Source organism: Benincasa hispida, unplaced genomic scaffold, assembly GCF_009727055.1.
Source record: "Benincasa hispida cultivar B227 unplaced genomic scaffold, ASM972705v1 Contig306, whole genome shotgun sequence".
Classification (NCBI taxonomy): Eukaryota; Viridiplantae; Streptophyta; class Magnoliopsida; order Cucurbitales; family Cucurbitaceae; genus Benincasa; species Benincasa hispida.
This window is the reverse complement of record NW_024064789.1, coordinates 146,057-162,112: the sequence shown is the minus strand read 5'-3', so window position 1 is coordinate 162,112 and position 16,056 is coordinate 146,057. Positions and strand designations below refer to the sequence as shown.

The 16,056-nt window shown below is 33.6% G+C and overlaps 1 protein-coding gene across 1 annotated transcript; it reads right to left on the bottom strand.

Annotated features, from left to right (window-relative positions):
• Positions 1–6,169: 6,169 nt before the first annotated feature.
• On the bottom strand, positions 6,170–10,250 carry LOC120069281 (formin-like protein 2). Its single transcript, XM_039021000.1, has 5 exons — positions 8,656–10,250; positions 8,282–8,489; positions 7,965–8,173; positions 7,283–7,527; positions 6,170–7,171 (listed from the first exon to the last, which is right to left on the bottom strand). Exons 1-5 carry the CDS (start codon positions 10,037–10,039, stop codon positions 6,344–6,346), a joined length of 2,874 nt encoding a protein of 957 aa, XP_038876928.1. The 5' UTR covers positions 10,040–10,250; the 3' UTR covers positions 6,170–6,343.
• Positions 10,251–16,056: the final 5,806 nt, after the last annotated feature.

Below are 16,056 nucleotides of genomic sequence, written 5' to 3'. Positions count from 1 at the left end.
GTGTTTACTAAACGATCGCATAGCTTTGCTAGACGATCGATGGCCCAAGGTAAACGATCGTGTAGAATCGACCGAGCTAAACGATAGAGCTAAACGATCGCATAGCTTTTGCTAGACGATCGCATAGTTTTATCTAAACGATTGGGCATCGACTTATACGATCGGTCTCCGTCTTCTCTCACTTGCCCAATCGTGTACGCGATCATTCTTTCCTCCGTTCGTCTGCCTCACACCAAGTCCGAACAGAGCCTACCCTCTGGATTCTCACACCAAGATTACCAAGGCCGCCTTATTGGTGGTATCAGACTCAACTCGACACCGTCGAGGTTTTCGGGAGGCCGTTCATGGTGCTGCGGAGTCCATTCGTTGTTGCGGAGGAGTTCATGACTGAGGAGATCGTTGAGGACGAGCGCGAAGTGTTCGTGTTATGTTCGTGCGGTGTTGTGGTCGTGTAGATCGGGCGATCGTGGTTGCTGTGATCGATCAAAGTGCGCATCGGAGCATGGAGATGCTTCTGCCGTTGTTAGTACAGTTTTTTCCTCTGTACATTTATTGTTTCATGCTGTAATTTCTCTGTAAATTGTATAACCGCTGGTATTGAAGTCGACTGTAAATGATTTGTTGATTCATGATTATAATTTGGAATAGTCTTGTTCCGCTGCTCATAGAAATCATCACTTACGATTTCCTTCATGGTGGTGTTCTACATCCATTTGTGAATCGAGTTGGACTCGATTGGGTTCGAGGAGCATTTAGACATTCATAGAGTTTCGCGTGTTGTTCGTGGCGTTCGAGCGCTGCTTTGGAATCGATCAAGGGATACTTGAAGAATAGTTCTTCAAAGATACGCATATTCTATCCCTTGTATTCTATTATAGCATGCTGTAATTTCTATTTATGAATAGTCTATTCGTTTCCGTGTTAGACTGTAATTTTTGTGTTCATTCGGAATGGAATTTGGAACGATCCACTTCCATTACTCATGGAGATTTCCGTTTAGATTTCCTTCAGGTGACACTACGGATACAGCCCACTTTGTAGATGTTACAAGTGTTATAAAGTGCTACAAATGGTCTGATCCTGACCATTCATATGGAGACATGCGAGCAGCTGTATTCTATACAAAGAGTTTGTATAAGACCGGACCACGAGATGATTAGTCTCTTTATATAACGCCGTTGATCATTGAGAATTACATTTCACTAAAATGACCATAGGTGACATGACTTTAATCCTGAATGAGTTGGGAACTCCTGCTCATGAGAACGGTCCTTTGATTAGTATGGGTGAGAGTGGCCAGATTGCCAACTCAACAAGCCTACCTTTTTGGGGATTCGTCTGATTGGGAACTCAGCTACATAAGACGAAATTCATTCCTTCCCCGAAGTAGGGATAAGTAGATAGATTTCTCCATTAAGGTCTAATTCCGGGTCTTGAATATTGGTCACACCCTTTCTTTGGAAGAGATGACTCAGTCATAGTAGGACTATGACTTATTGTTCATTAGAGGAATCAGTGGTACTTAAGAAGTTAGATGTAACTACAGGGGCAAAATGGTAAATTGGTCCAGTTGTACTTACGAGCGATTTGTGAAGGGTCATCACACTGTTGATTGGTCATATGGACACAGAAATATATTTATAGTGCGAAGAGTGCAATTGTCGGTCTTTAATAGAGTGACCAACAGTTAAAAGATAGTAGATCTCGTGACTAAAGAGTTTAGTCAGTTGTTCACGTACCGTTGGAGCTTCAAGCTACAGATCCAGGAGGTCCTCTTGGTAGCTTAATGGGTTCAAGTTGATAATTAGATTTTAGGTTAGTTTGAAGTGTTCAAATTAACACGAGGAAATTCAATTATATGTGATATAATTGATATGATGTATTAGATACATTAATTGGAGGAAGTAATATAAATATGATTTATATTAAATACCATAAAATAGAAAAAGAACTATGGTTTCGTATGATGAAATATTAAAACTATGGGTTTTAAATATAATATGATAAGTTAATTATCATACTTATTTATAATATATTAATTATATGATAATTAATTCTTTTTCTCTAATAACCGATTTGAGTGGGAGGTTATTGGAAGTTTTATGGTAACCGTGAGATAAAAGGAAAATCGTTTTCCAAAATTAGTAGTTGATTCATTCGGAACAATCTCGCGAAAAAAAGACTATCAAGTAAAAAGTGTTTTTACTAAGCGATAGCGTTGAGAGCATACACGATCGAGCTATTGACTATACGATAGTTAGTCGCTTGATTGTTGCTACATGATCGAGTAGCAAAGTGTATACGATAGGCTTCATCTTCTAAACGATCGAGTACATCGTCTATACGATAGACAGTCTTCATCTCCCACTTACTCGATCGTCTACTCGATTGGGTTCGAGGTGCATCCAGTTGTTCGTGCTGTTGGCTGTTTCATTTGTTACATTCGAGTGCTTTGTTGGATGCTTTGGAAATCGATCGAGGGATACTTGAAGAATAGTTCTTCAAAGGTGTACTCTATCCCTTGTATCTTCTTGTAGCATGCTGTAATTTATGTTTATGCATAATTTGTTCATTTCCGTTTAAGACTGTAGTTGTTGAGTTCATTCTGAATGAAATTTGGAACGATCCATTTCCGCTGCTCATGGAGATCTCTGTTTAGATTTCCTTCACTCATTGCATAGGATGCTCCCACTCGCATGTCTCTACATGAACGATTTAGGATCACACTATTTGTATCAAATACAAAGTGGGTCACATCCATAGTATCCCCAGGTTAAAGTACCCAGCCTTATCCCTATACTATAGATCGTTTTTTCTATATACTTGAACTTGATCCATTTTTATGTCTCTACATAAAGTTTAAGTATTCATGCTATAGTTAGGGGTGAAGGAACTCTTATACAAGAGTACCTATGAGCGGAAACAGATTTTTCCAATTCATTATGATAGAATTTCCACATATACATTCACACAAACAGATATGCATTAAACAACTAAATTACTGGCATGCTTTCAAATAAATAAACAAAAGAACGAGGACTTACCAGTTGAAGACTTTCTTCAGAACAAATCTCGCTCACACAAACGGACTTCTTGTGCTCTCCCTAGAACGTCAGGCAATCGTTCAACATCACCCTGGTCGTCTACCACGAATGGCTTCACATGAACAATAGGAAATGGGGACGACACCACCACTCGAATTTGGTAGAGGTGAGGAGGAAAAGAGATCATGTACAACGATCAAGCAAGTGGGAGAAGGCAATGACTATCGCATAGTCAAGATGCTTGATCATTTAGACGAGGTACACAATCGTGTAGGAAAAGCTAGGCAATCGTCTATACGATTGTTTAGTAAGACTCAGGCACTAAGCGATCGTTTAGGTAAATGTGGACGAAAGCATGCACGGGTGTATGCTATCGTTTAGCAAAGGATGCATTATCGTATAGGCTCTGAATTACTATGCAATCGAATGCAAACAGCTCGTGAGTAATTATGCGTCTATTTGCCAAATGAAAACAATTTTCATTTTATTATTCAGTTACAAAAACCAAATTGAACTTTCCACTAACACATGGTTACGGAGAAAGCGCCGGGTAATTATCCCATAACTGTCCAATTAATAAAATAATAAATATAATCATATTATATTCATAATCTATAGTTTGATATCATATATCAACCATAATGTTTTCTCCTCTACTTGATATAAATCATATTTATATCCAATTTCCTCCAAATTAATATATCTCATACATTTAGTCAATCATATCATATATAATTAACCAGTTCAATCATATCATATATAATTAACCAGTTCAATCATATCATATATAATTAACCATATATAATTGAACTCCCTTTTGTCAATTTGAACATTTCAAACTGACCCAAAAACTGATTCTCAACTTGTATCCAAGCTAACAAGGGAACCTTATGGACCTATGGCTCGAAGCTCTAACGGTACATGAATAACTGACTAAACTCTTTAGCCATGAGATCCATCATCCATTAACTACCAGGCATTCCACTAAAGACCGACAGTTGAACGCTTCTTACCACAGATATATTTCTGTGTCCATCGGATATAACCAATCATGAGTACAATAACCCTTCACAGATACTCGTAAGTACACCTGGACCAATTTACCGTTTTGCACCTGTAGTTACATCTCACTCCTTAAGTACCACTGATCCCTCTAATGAACAATACAACATAGCCAACTATGTCTGAACACCTCTCGGACCATGAGAAGGTGTGTGGCGCCACATCGTTCAAGCCCCGGGACCAGCCCTTAAGGGAGCAATCTATTACTTACCGCTACTTCGGGGAAGGAGTGAACTCCATTTTGTGTAGCTGAGTTCCCAGCTCCCAAATTAGATGAATCCCCAAAGTGGTAGGTTTGAGTCGGCGACCTGGCCACTCGCACCCATGCAAATCAAAGGACCGCCCTCAATGGCAGGAGTTCCCAACTCACTCAAGATTAAGGTCATATTACCTATGGTCATCCTAGTGAAGTGAAGTCTCTGTCGTGAATGGCGTTATATAACGAGACATTAACACTTCGTGGTCAGGTCTTGTACAAACTTTTTGTTTATGATGCCCCCGTTGGCATGTCCCACACGAATGATTAGGATCAGACCATTTGTGGCAAGTCATAATACTTGTAACCATTCCACAAAGCGGGCCACATCCGTAGTGTTACCAGGATAAGGTTTCCCTCCTATATCCATATACTACAAACTATTTTGGTTATCACTTAAGACATGATCCACTTGTATGTCACCACATACATGCTTAAGTTACATAATGACAACTAGGAATTTTAGTTTATTGATTTGTGGTAAAGCAAATAAAAACATCCAATGTGTAAAGTCAAGAAGTGAAGTAAATATCATATATTATACATCACAAGCGTTCGTACAAACTGTTTACAAACTACAGGACACGAGACTTTAGGGCATCATCTCCAACAAGGGGTTCTTAGTTTATTGGATTTAGGGTTAAAAGGTGCAATTCACATATTCAATAACAGCTTTATTGAATAATCTCAGTAACAATTTTATTGTAAAATAGAATATGTATAAAGTTTACAAACCACGAGTTTTAGGACATACAACCCAACAGTTTTTAGATTGTTTAAGGCTAGGTTATTCTTTTGGAGTATCTTCGAGAAGGGTTGTTGATTTCTTTCGTACCTTTGCTACTTCATTGGAGTGACTTAACTAGGTTTTTACACTCCATTATTGGTCATCTTCCTTGCCATATTTTTTCTTACTACATTCATCATTATTATTTTCCTTACTACATTCATCATTATTATTTTCCTTACTACATTCATCTTCATGCTCATTGACTTTTCTAGGTTCCAAATCATCATTTAATTCCGGTTTAAAACTATGTTGGTCCCTAAAATTTTAGTTTTTGTTCATTTTGGTCCATGTACTTTCAAAATGTTCATTTTAGTCCTTATACTTTTAACTTTAGTTCATTTTGGTCCCTATATTTTAAAAATGTTCATTTTGGTCCTTATATTTTCAACATTAGTTCATTTTGATCCTATGCTTTCAAAAAGTGATCATTTTGATCCTTTTAAAATGAAATGAAAATGAAAATGAAGTGATCAAAATTATCACCTTTTAAAAGTATAAGGACCAAAATAAACCAAACTTGAAAATATAAGGATCAAAATGAACCTTTCGAAAGTATAGGAACTATAAAGAATCAAAGTTGAAAATATAAAGACCCAAATAAACATTTTGAAAGTACGGAAACCAAAATGAACTAAAAATAAAAGTATACAAGGACCAAAGTAATATTTAAACCTTTAATTCTTCTACACTACTCGAAAACGATATATTTCATCTATGCCATCTTTCCAATTAAATGCTATAGGTCTTTATATGATTTTTAAAATAGAAAAGGAAAAAATAAAAAAAATAAAAGAAAAAGAAAAAGGGTGAATGCACAAATTACTAAATGAAACCAATTTCACATTACTCAAATTATAACCATATAAATCTCAACCAAGTATTTAGAAGGGATCTCATAGACTATTATTTATCTAAATAGATATTAAGCATCTTTTATTAAAAATGAAATCCTTGCTATGAGATCCCTCCCAGAAGTGATGAATGGTAAAATTATATCCAACATTGAACACCAATCAATTTCCATGGCTAAAAACAGATGGGATGAAACTTTCATGTCTTTTTTAAAACTGCTTTGATATGAACATATTTACAAGCAAAAACTAATGAACCAAAATACCAAAGCAGTTTCATGCCAACTTGTAAACATCCATCTTTTGGAAACTACATATATAATCCAAAACCAAAGAGGTCCTAAGATGAGGAAGATGAGCTATCATCATCCGACGAACCATATCGCTGACTTTCACATAATCCGGGAAAAATTGATGGAAGACATGGATTTGAAGGGCCCGTAAATTGACGAGCCGAACCGACTATTGTTCTTTCATTGATTCTTCCAACTTCTTTGCATACCTGATCTAAGATTGCAAGAAAATCCTTTACCACCATGAAAATACGCAGCGGCCGAGCTTCTTCTTTTGCTAAGTTTCCATGGAAGTATTCGGTTATTTCCTTTACCATGGAGAGGACAATGCCCTCTTGGACTTGTATCCTTGCTACTTCTTCAGCTGCCTTCCCCAAGAACCTGTTCATGGAGTCCGAGAAATTTGACCTACTCCCTCCTTTTGACATGTCTTCGTTTAATCGAATGACCTCAGTGATTTTTGTGATCCCTCCAGCAAGTTTCCCTACGTCGTTGCTAAGCACATCTGCATCCATTAATGCAGCTTTTTTCACATTGGATAGCTCCCTGCTAAGACCCGAAACAACTTGAAGACCAAGCTTTCGAAACTCAACATCATTTGTTAAGGAAGATTGTTGAGTTTTATCAGCTGTCAGATTGTGGTCGGAGATGGAGTGTCGATAACCTTCAGCTCTAATAATCTCCTGCACTACGAAATGCAAGAGAGTGGTCTTTCCATCAGTGCCCTTGATATCGACAAGCTTGAGAAGGGTGTCGAGTTTAAAAGCAAGAGCATCGCCTCGGTTCGTGCCTACATTCATCCGATTCCCGGTTTTGAGCACTGCTTCAAGAAGTTTGAGAAACATTCTGCTGTTCTTCAATTCTATACAAGCAGCCTATGCAGAAACAAAGTATTTAGCACAATCCACAAATTTGAGAAAACAGAAGTTCCAGCAATAAGTTGTGGACTGTAGAAAGGAATGAGCAAAAAGTAGCTGCTGAATTACCTCAAGAGTTTCAAATGACCGATCAAGGTACTCGACCTCGGAATCGAAATTGGCAATGTACAGCATTGCATCCACCCTTTTGAATGCAAAGGGTACATCAAGAACTACCTTGAGGAATTTCTCAGCTGGACCAAGTTTAAAAGGTGAATCATCTTTGTATTCTTTCAAATTACGTTCTTCTTCTTCGGTTGGCGCCATTTTTAGTAAACTTTCGAGCAGTTCGGTACACAAAGTGTCTGAATTCCCTGTATGAACATAGCAAAAGAATTGAAACAAACAGGAATAAACAAAAAGTAGTCTCCATTATTTCACTGGCGCATGCAATGCAAACCAGGAAAAAAAGGATACTTGAATCAATATAGAATAATAACTACAGTTTTTATATATGCCAACATGGGAACACTCCAAATTCATTTGATCACTGTACGAAATGATTTCAATGGATTCAAATATACGATTTTCGGCAATTAAGGTCAAGATTACAATAGCCTTAGCAAAGTTTGGTAGGAGCTACTACTCTTAAGATGAATACCAGGTAATAAATTGTCCATTTCCTATAAGCACAAATGTGGGAAATTTTGGATAGAAAGTACTTTGTTTACATCCTATTTTGATCAATTCAATTTTATTTCATTATGGTTCCTAAACTTCCAAATGTATTATTATACTTTGATAAAGTTACCTTCCAAAAGGGCCTCTGAGACTTCTTCAATGGTAACATTAAGTGCTCTCAACAAAATTGCAATATTCTGAGACTTCTTAGGATCAAGAACTCGATTCTCTTGGCTCCCTAAAGCCATGTTTTGACGAACACTACCACTTTCTTTGCTCATCAGATTTGAATTATTGTTATTCACCATAAAAAGTGATTCGATCATTTCCTCATTCAACCTGCAACAATCATTATACAGTTCAAAAAGATGATTCAAAACAAATGTAATGTAATCATTACATCAACAATAAGATCAATCCAAGAAACACAATAAACAAATTTCGTACTGAAAAGAACTCGATTTGATCTGATCCCACACCATGGCTCGATCGGAGCTCGTCCGTACTTTGTCCCAATGCAATGCCTTCAGTTTCGGCTTTGAATTTTCTTCCATTCTCCCTGCATCTCCAATGGTGTTTGATTGCTCCCCTGCTGACATATGAGCTATGTTCTGTGAAAGTATCGGTCTCGATGGCACTGCAAGTACCGGTGGACCTGTTGAGAACATGAATCAAAAATTGAGTACATCATATCCCCTTAAGCTTTTAAATTAGCAATGATTTAACATTAATGTTGTCTTTGTACTAATTTCTAAGATCTTAAGTAAACCTAAGTTCAATGAACATTAAATAGTATATAACGTAGTTCGATTTAATCAAACCTAGATTTGATTCCTTGTTGAGAAGAGAGGAAGATTGAGGGATCTCCCAAAACATTGGAGGTGGTGGTGGTGGAGGAGGCGGGGCTGACGGAACTTTCACCGGTAATGGTTGCTGGTAATCCATCCTAAATCCATTAGAAAACTGGCGAGGCAGCTCCGACAAATCGGAATCTCTCGATGGCGAGTTTTTAGTGTTTCCCGAACCTCCCAGTGGTGAAGAAGCAGAGGACAATGACGGTGATGGCGGTATCGGAAGCGTTGGCAATGGCCGTAAAGGAACGGGGAATCTGATAATGGAGTCAGGCGACTTCGATCTCAAGCTCGTGGGGCTCAACATCAATGGCGGAGAAGGACTATTGGGAAGAGAAACAGAGGGAGAACCAGAATTCAAACTGGAATTATAGCTTTTCCTCAAGAAATTTTCAGTTTCCACATTATGAAACAACTTCAAAGGGCTCAATCTTCTATTACTCCCCATATTCTCCTTCCCGCCGACAGAAGACCCTCTTGGGGAAAAGAACTCTTCATCGTCGTGATCCTCGTCGTCATCATCGTTATCATTACCATCAACATTCCTCCGATAATCTTCGGCGAAATTCCGGCGAGGAAGCGGTGGAAGGGGCTTCAGCTCCGGAGACCCCATTTTCACCGGAGAAACAGACTCCACGATACCACCACCACCATCCTCCACAGTTCCGGCGGCCTCCTCATCAATCTCTCGGGAAGTAGCCAAAGTCCCAAGATAAAGAAATTTGGAGCTGGTAGTGGAGGAGGTTCTGTGCTTGTGAACTCCATCAGAAGTGTCAATATCCGGCGGGTACAGCCGGAGATTATCAGTTCTCGAGGCTTTATCAGTAGCAGAAACTTGTCGGTTCCGCTTCCGAAAGTAGAAAAACAAAGCAACGAGAAAAACAAGAACAGAGAAGACAAGAGAAACAGAGATGACAATGGCGAAGACATGGCGGTGGAGGTGTTGGGAAGAAGAAGTAGGCTGAGGGAAGAGAAGCGCAGAAATGTTTGCCGGAAATGTAGGAAGCGCCGTCGTAGGAGGCGAGGGAGGCGGTGGCGGCGACGAAGGGTAGGATGGAAAAAAGGGTTTAGGGGGAGAGGAAAATGAAGTAGAGGAAAAGGGGAGTTTTGGCTGTTGGTGCTGTGGTTGAGGCAAGGGAGAAAGAGAAGATGGAGCTTGAGATGGAGGTAAAGAAGTCCAAGGGAAAAAGGGTTGGTGCAGGAGGTGGCGGTGGTGGCGGTGGTATCGGAGGAGTAAGCTCCGGTCAGCGTCGGAGACGGCGGCGGAGAGGGATGAGAGAAACAGAGGAAAAAAGGCGAGAAACAGAAAAATCCTTGAAATGGGCATTGTAGAGAGGAAGAAGAAGAGACCCATATGGGAAATCAAGAGGAAAACGCCATGGGAGGGGAAGAAGAAGGTCTAGAAAGGGGAAAATAGAGTGAAACGAAGGAGGAACGAAATAATAATTGGGGAAATGGAGTTTTGATTTGGCAGAGGAAAGATTCTGATAACAATGATCACAGTGGGAGAAGGAAGAAGAGTGAGAGTGAGAGTGAGAGATGAGCTGTACACACAAACCAGGAAGGAGGGAAAAGGCGCTTTCTTCAACACAAAACAGGGGAGGGTTGATGGGGATTCACGCGCGAGGATGGACGCGTGGAGAAGTAGGACTGAAGCGCGCCATAAGATAGCAGAGGATGAAATTACGGAAATAACCCTATGGGATTCACGGTGGGTACAGTGTCTCCTCTATGGTACTTAAAATAGTTTTAATAATCTTTTATTACCATATTTCTAATAACTTTTAATGTCTTTAAAATAATTTTAATCAAAAGAAAAAATATATATATCTATATTAGTTTTAATTGTTTGTTTATTATTAGTTTTTCCAAAACAAATACTAATCTTTTATTACCATTCTTTAATACGTTATAAAAAGAGTAATTATAAGTCGCATCTAATTCTATATTTTTCTTTTTTTTATAAAATAATAATAATAATAATGAAATTTTTTTATTGAATTGTACAAGCACTTAAGTTTTTCTCGTTTAAAAATATATTAATAGAGCATACAAATTTTTATCTTCAATCAAAATCTTGATCGAAATAAATTGACATAAATTCAAAAGTTAAGAATGAATTTGTAATTTCACCTTCATTTTTGCAGTGCCCGGCGTGTCGTTGAAACAAATATTTCATTGTCTAATGAATTATAGGAAGGAGTGCAATTATCCAAGATGAAAATAATAGGATGAAAGCTGCTTAGAAGAATTCTCGAAACATTTCTTTTGAGCCCCCTCTTACGAAACTTCTGACAACTTTAGAAGGTTTTCGATTAATCAAAAGTCTGAATATTTCATATATAATGGTAGCAACCGATCATCTTCTAGCCTCAAATTTGATCAATAAGCTGGATGACACGAGAAATGAATGTTTACGCTGGCTTTCAAGAATCTAGAAAAATTTTGAGAGTTTGGATGACTTTTGTGTATTTCATATAAATAGGGATAGCAATTGGTTAGCTAATAACCTAGTAAAACGGGTGAAATCTAATTTTTTATTTGGAATTTGGATAGATCGATTTCCTTATGGTGGTTTGAGCTTTCAGTAAAAGATAGAATTTCGATGATCCTTCAAGGCATAATAGAGATATTTTATCTTTAAAAAAAAAGTATTCTTGTTGTTCTCATTATTGTGTTCTTTCTATTATTATTTTCAAATTGAATTCAATAGATTAATTGATTATGTCATAGAATATGAATACATATCAAGAAAAGGGAAAATAAAAGATTAAATGAACAAGTAGCTATAATCTACTATGTTGAGTATTCTCCGATTGTTTAAATTGATCTTTGTATTTTAAAAGTGTTGAAATTTCAAATTTTTATCTAATATGTCTATGGCATATTTGAAATCTTTTAAAAGAAATTGATTCACTTAATTTTTCTATTTAATAAAATTGAAAGCTTTAAATTTTATATCTAATAAATCTGTAAATTATAAATTAAACATATTAAACATAGAATCGAAAAGTTAGAAAAATATTGGAAACAAATATAAAAAGTTTATAGACTAAACTTATAATCTAACTAAATATTTTAGATAGGTCACTAATGCATATTATTATTTTTTTAGTAATAAAATTGGATAAGGATAAACTTAGATAAAAATTTAGAGGAGGAAAAAGCCATTATTAAATCAAATCTATAATATGTTTATTATTATTATTATTATTATTATTAACCACCTATATCAAACAAATCAATACCAATGGGAACAAGATGTTAATAATGAAGACTTTTAACTTGCTGACACAGTGTAAAGGCTATTTATTAAATCAAATCTATAATATGTTTTTTTTTTTTTTATTATTATTGTTATTATGATTTATTTTATCATTATGAACGATATATATAGAGATATTTTGACGTGGAAGTTATTCTAAAGATAATATATTATTTTGAGTATGTATCGAGATTTAAATGTATAAATTTTAATTAATATCTATATTTAGATATATAAAACAATTAATATTTAAAAATTTAAATATATGTGTTTAGTTTACTAATTTTGTATATAAAAACTAAATAGAAATAATTAATTAAATTGAAGAGAAGAAGTATTGTAGTTATAAATTAAATTTAGCATTATCTAACCTATTGTTATATTTATTAATTATTTAATCACAAAAATATAAGTAAAGGATTATTTGTATATTAAACATTAATTTATTATTTAATTTAATTACTAAATATAATTAAACAAATATAAATTAATTAAAATATTATGATTAATAATAAAATTTATGTATAACAGTTAAGATATTATAAAATTTTAAATGTATCAGTTAAAATTTATTAAGTCAAAATAATATATTTGAATTTAACAATTAATTAATAATGTTTAGTTGATATTAATTTATTAATTAATCTTTCATCTCTCAAGTTTAAAATTTTCACACACATGGGCTGTATTAGAAAATTCTTGTCATAGAGTTTTAAAATTATCTACCATTGATTTTAAAAAGTGAAATAGTGTGAAATAAACAATTATATTCTGTCTGAAATACATTGGCAAAACATGTAAAACAAACGTGCACTAAAAGTTCATAAATATTAAATAAGCATTGCAAGAATGGAGAAATTAATTGATGTGATTATTAAACAATGTAAACATTGACTATATATATATATAAATGTTAATAAAATGATTTTACTGTGTGGATAAATAGAAACAGAGCATGTGAGGCAAGAGAGTGAAGTTGTAAACTCCAAAGAGATATGAAGTCCGAGAGATTGTGAACTGTTGGAACCTACGTTATAAGGAATTAATAAAGCATAAAATTGATTTTTTTTACGTCTTGTGGTCTACGAACTCCTTGGCCGATAAGAAGTGAAACCCTGACTCCTTGGCTAAATACCTCCTTAAAAATTAAATTTATACAAAAATATCTTTGAACTATTTAATCTCTAATGTTTAAAAAAATGTACCTCACCAAACACATATTTACAATGAAGCACAACTTTTATTTTTATTTCATATAAGAAGTTTTTTAATTGGATTCAAACATATATCTTTTCCAAATTCTTGTTCTAAAAGTTAAATTTACCTTGTACTTTGCAAATTCCTCCTAAATAAGTCTTTATCTTCTAACTCTTAGAAAATAAAAATAATTTAAGATATTTATAAACTTTTATTTCAATTTTTTGTTTTGTCTACCTTTTAGAATATTCTTATATCATTTTTATAGAATTTCAATTGTGGATGGAATATCATTTTAAAAACAAACATGATAAAATCACTTTTTCTATCAGCCCATTCAAACAAAATTATTAATTTAAGGTATGTTTGATGATCCAAACTATTTTTTATAAAAATTAAAAAACAAAAAATAATAGAAAAATGAATTATCTAAAAAGTTGATTTTGAAGAAATGTTTCTAAGATAAATTATCCAAAAAAATGATTTTAAAGTGATTAACAAAAACTGTCATAAAATATTTATGATGGGTAGATCATTTTAAATGCAATGCAACAAAAGAATTTGTAATTTAAAATAATTTTTTAAAGAAAATATAAATTAGATAATATTTTTATTAAACATATATATATTTTTTAAAAAATACTATAATCGAAAGGCAAGGGAGTTGGGTTGTGTTAGGTGTTGAGTTATTTATTTATTTTTCTTTTATTAACTTAAAATACTTAAATTTGTGTACAACACATACTAATAACTAAAATTTCATAAAACTCAAATATTAAATATCAAAATTCAAGATATCTATTACAAACTTCATAAAATATTATAGAAATATATATGAGTTATAATATATATTTTATAAGATTAGAAATTCGGGTTGAATCGGGTAACTCAAAATTTTAAAAGTGTAACTCGAACCAACCTAACTTGAAAAAAACATAAAAAAAAGTTCAATCCAATCTAATCCGAAGTTAAAACTAACTCAATCAAACTCTTATAATTTGAATTGAGTGATCCGAATTGTTTAAATTATCAGATCATTTGAAAACTCCAGAATAATCTTATTGGTTTCTATTTTTTCCTTTTAAGTACTCTAATAATTGTCCAACATAAAAATGAAAAAAAAATTAACAATCTTTTTAAGAATAAAGAAAAGTGTTCAGATCTTTTTTTTTTCTTATGTAATCTTTTTATTTTTTATTTTCTTAAAAAAAGATGCATAATCTTTGGGGGAATGTTGAAGAAAAGAAGGCTTTTAATAGAGAATTTTTGGAGTTAATGAAGAAAGCAAGTTGCACCAAAGTTGTTGTGCATAAATTTCTCTTCTTTCAAGAATTCTTTTGTAATGTGACAGACAGTGGGCCACACATAATTGACCAAATCATTCTTTTTAATAGTAAAAATGCCTTTTCTCCCCCCTCTATTTCCTTTATTTTTTCTATTATAATTATTCCATAAAGTATAAATTATAAAATTATAATTCCTTTTTCTTTATAATTGTGGTCTTTTATTGGAATGTTGGTGTGGATGCCAAATATTCTTTCTTTGAAGCTATACTTGAGAGTCACTTGGACATTCTTAAAGTTACTTTTTTTTTTAAAAAATCTTTTTTTAGTACGATAACGTTAGAGGATCCATAGATTCAAACTTGATATATTCATCGATTACTTTTCTCATAGTTAAGATCATTTTAATTTTAAAATAGAAATTTTTTTTTTCCTCATATCTTGAGGTTGATAGTACAAGCACTATACTAGTTGAGCTATGCTCATGTTGGCTTTAAAATATAAAGTTTATCGATGACTCTTTGGTGACTTTAAATTACTTTAAGAAACTCTTGTCAATCGCTTGAGAGATAATAGATAATTAGTTTTTTTTTTTTAAAAATGACTATGGCAATAAATTTTAAAATTTTCCTTTTCTGTCACCCTATTTTCTTCTCAATTTTATGAAAATTATCATTGTTAAGTACTATTTTGGTATGCATTTTGAGAATTGTTCTTTTTTTTAATTGATGTATTTTTCTTTTATTCTTTTAACTCATCTTTGGTAGTCATTTAGTTTTTTTTTTTTTTTTTTTTTTTGTAAAAATTAAGTCTATAAACACTACTCCCACCTCTAATTTTTTTGATTTCCTTAGAAATCAGCCAAATTTTCATAACTAAAAAAAAGTAGCTTTTAAAACCTTATTTTTGTTTGTTTTTAGAATTTAATCATTGTATTCAACAAAAATGCAAATCATTAGAGCGAAAATATATTTAGTCTTCAAAAATAAAATACAAAAAAATAAAATGATCAACAAATAGGACCTTAATTATCCAAATTTACTTTTTATTAAACTCCCTCCCTATTGTTTTTGTCGACTCTATCTTATTTTCTTTTTCTTTAAAATTTTATCATTCTCTCTTCCTATTTTTTTTCTTTTCCAAACTTTTGTATGTCTCTCTCCGATAAATATTTATCATTCTTTTTATAACATTTTCCCTTTTTCTAATAATTTATCTCTTAAGTCAATATGATAAATCGAAAAATTGAGCCGATCGATAAAGATCGATTGAACTGAAATCAGTTAGTCGAAGAAAAGGAAGGGATTGGTCGACATCGATTCAGGCAAAAATCCAAATCGAAAATTTTCAAAAAATTTAAAGAGTTAAATAATCGAAGAATGACCGGTTTGCATTCCTCGACGATTGAGGCCAGTTTGAACATTCACTAAATCGACCATAGTCGGTTCAATGCCGGTTTAATCAGGAAACCGACACTTGCTACACCCTATTGTCTCTGTTTTTAATTTTTCTTCTAAAATACAATATCTTTCTCTATTTCGAAAAAGGAAATTCTGACTAATGAATTAAAGAAAAACCTAAAGAATATTACTAAAATAGTTTGTTATTTGAGATTATGGCTACCAT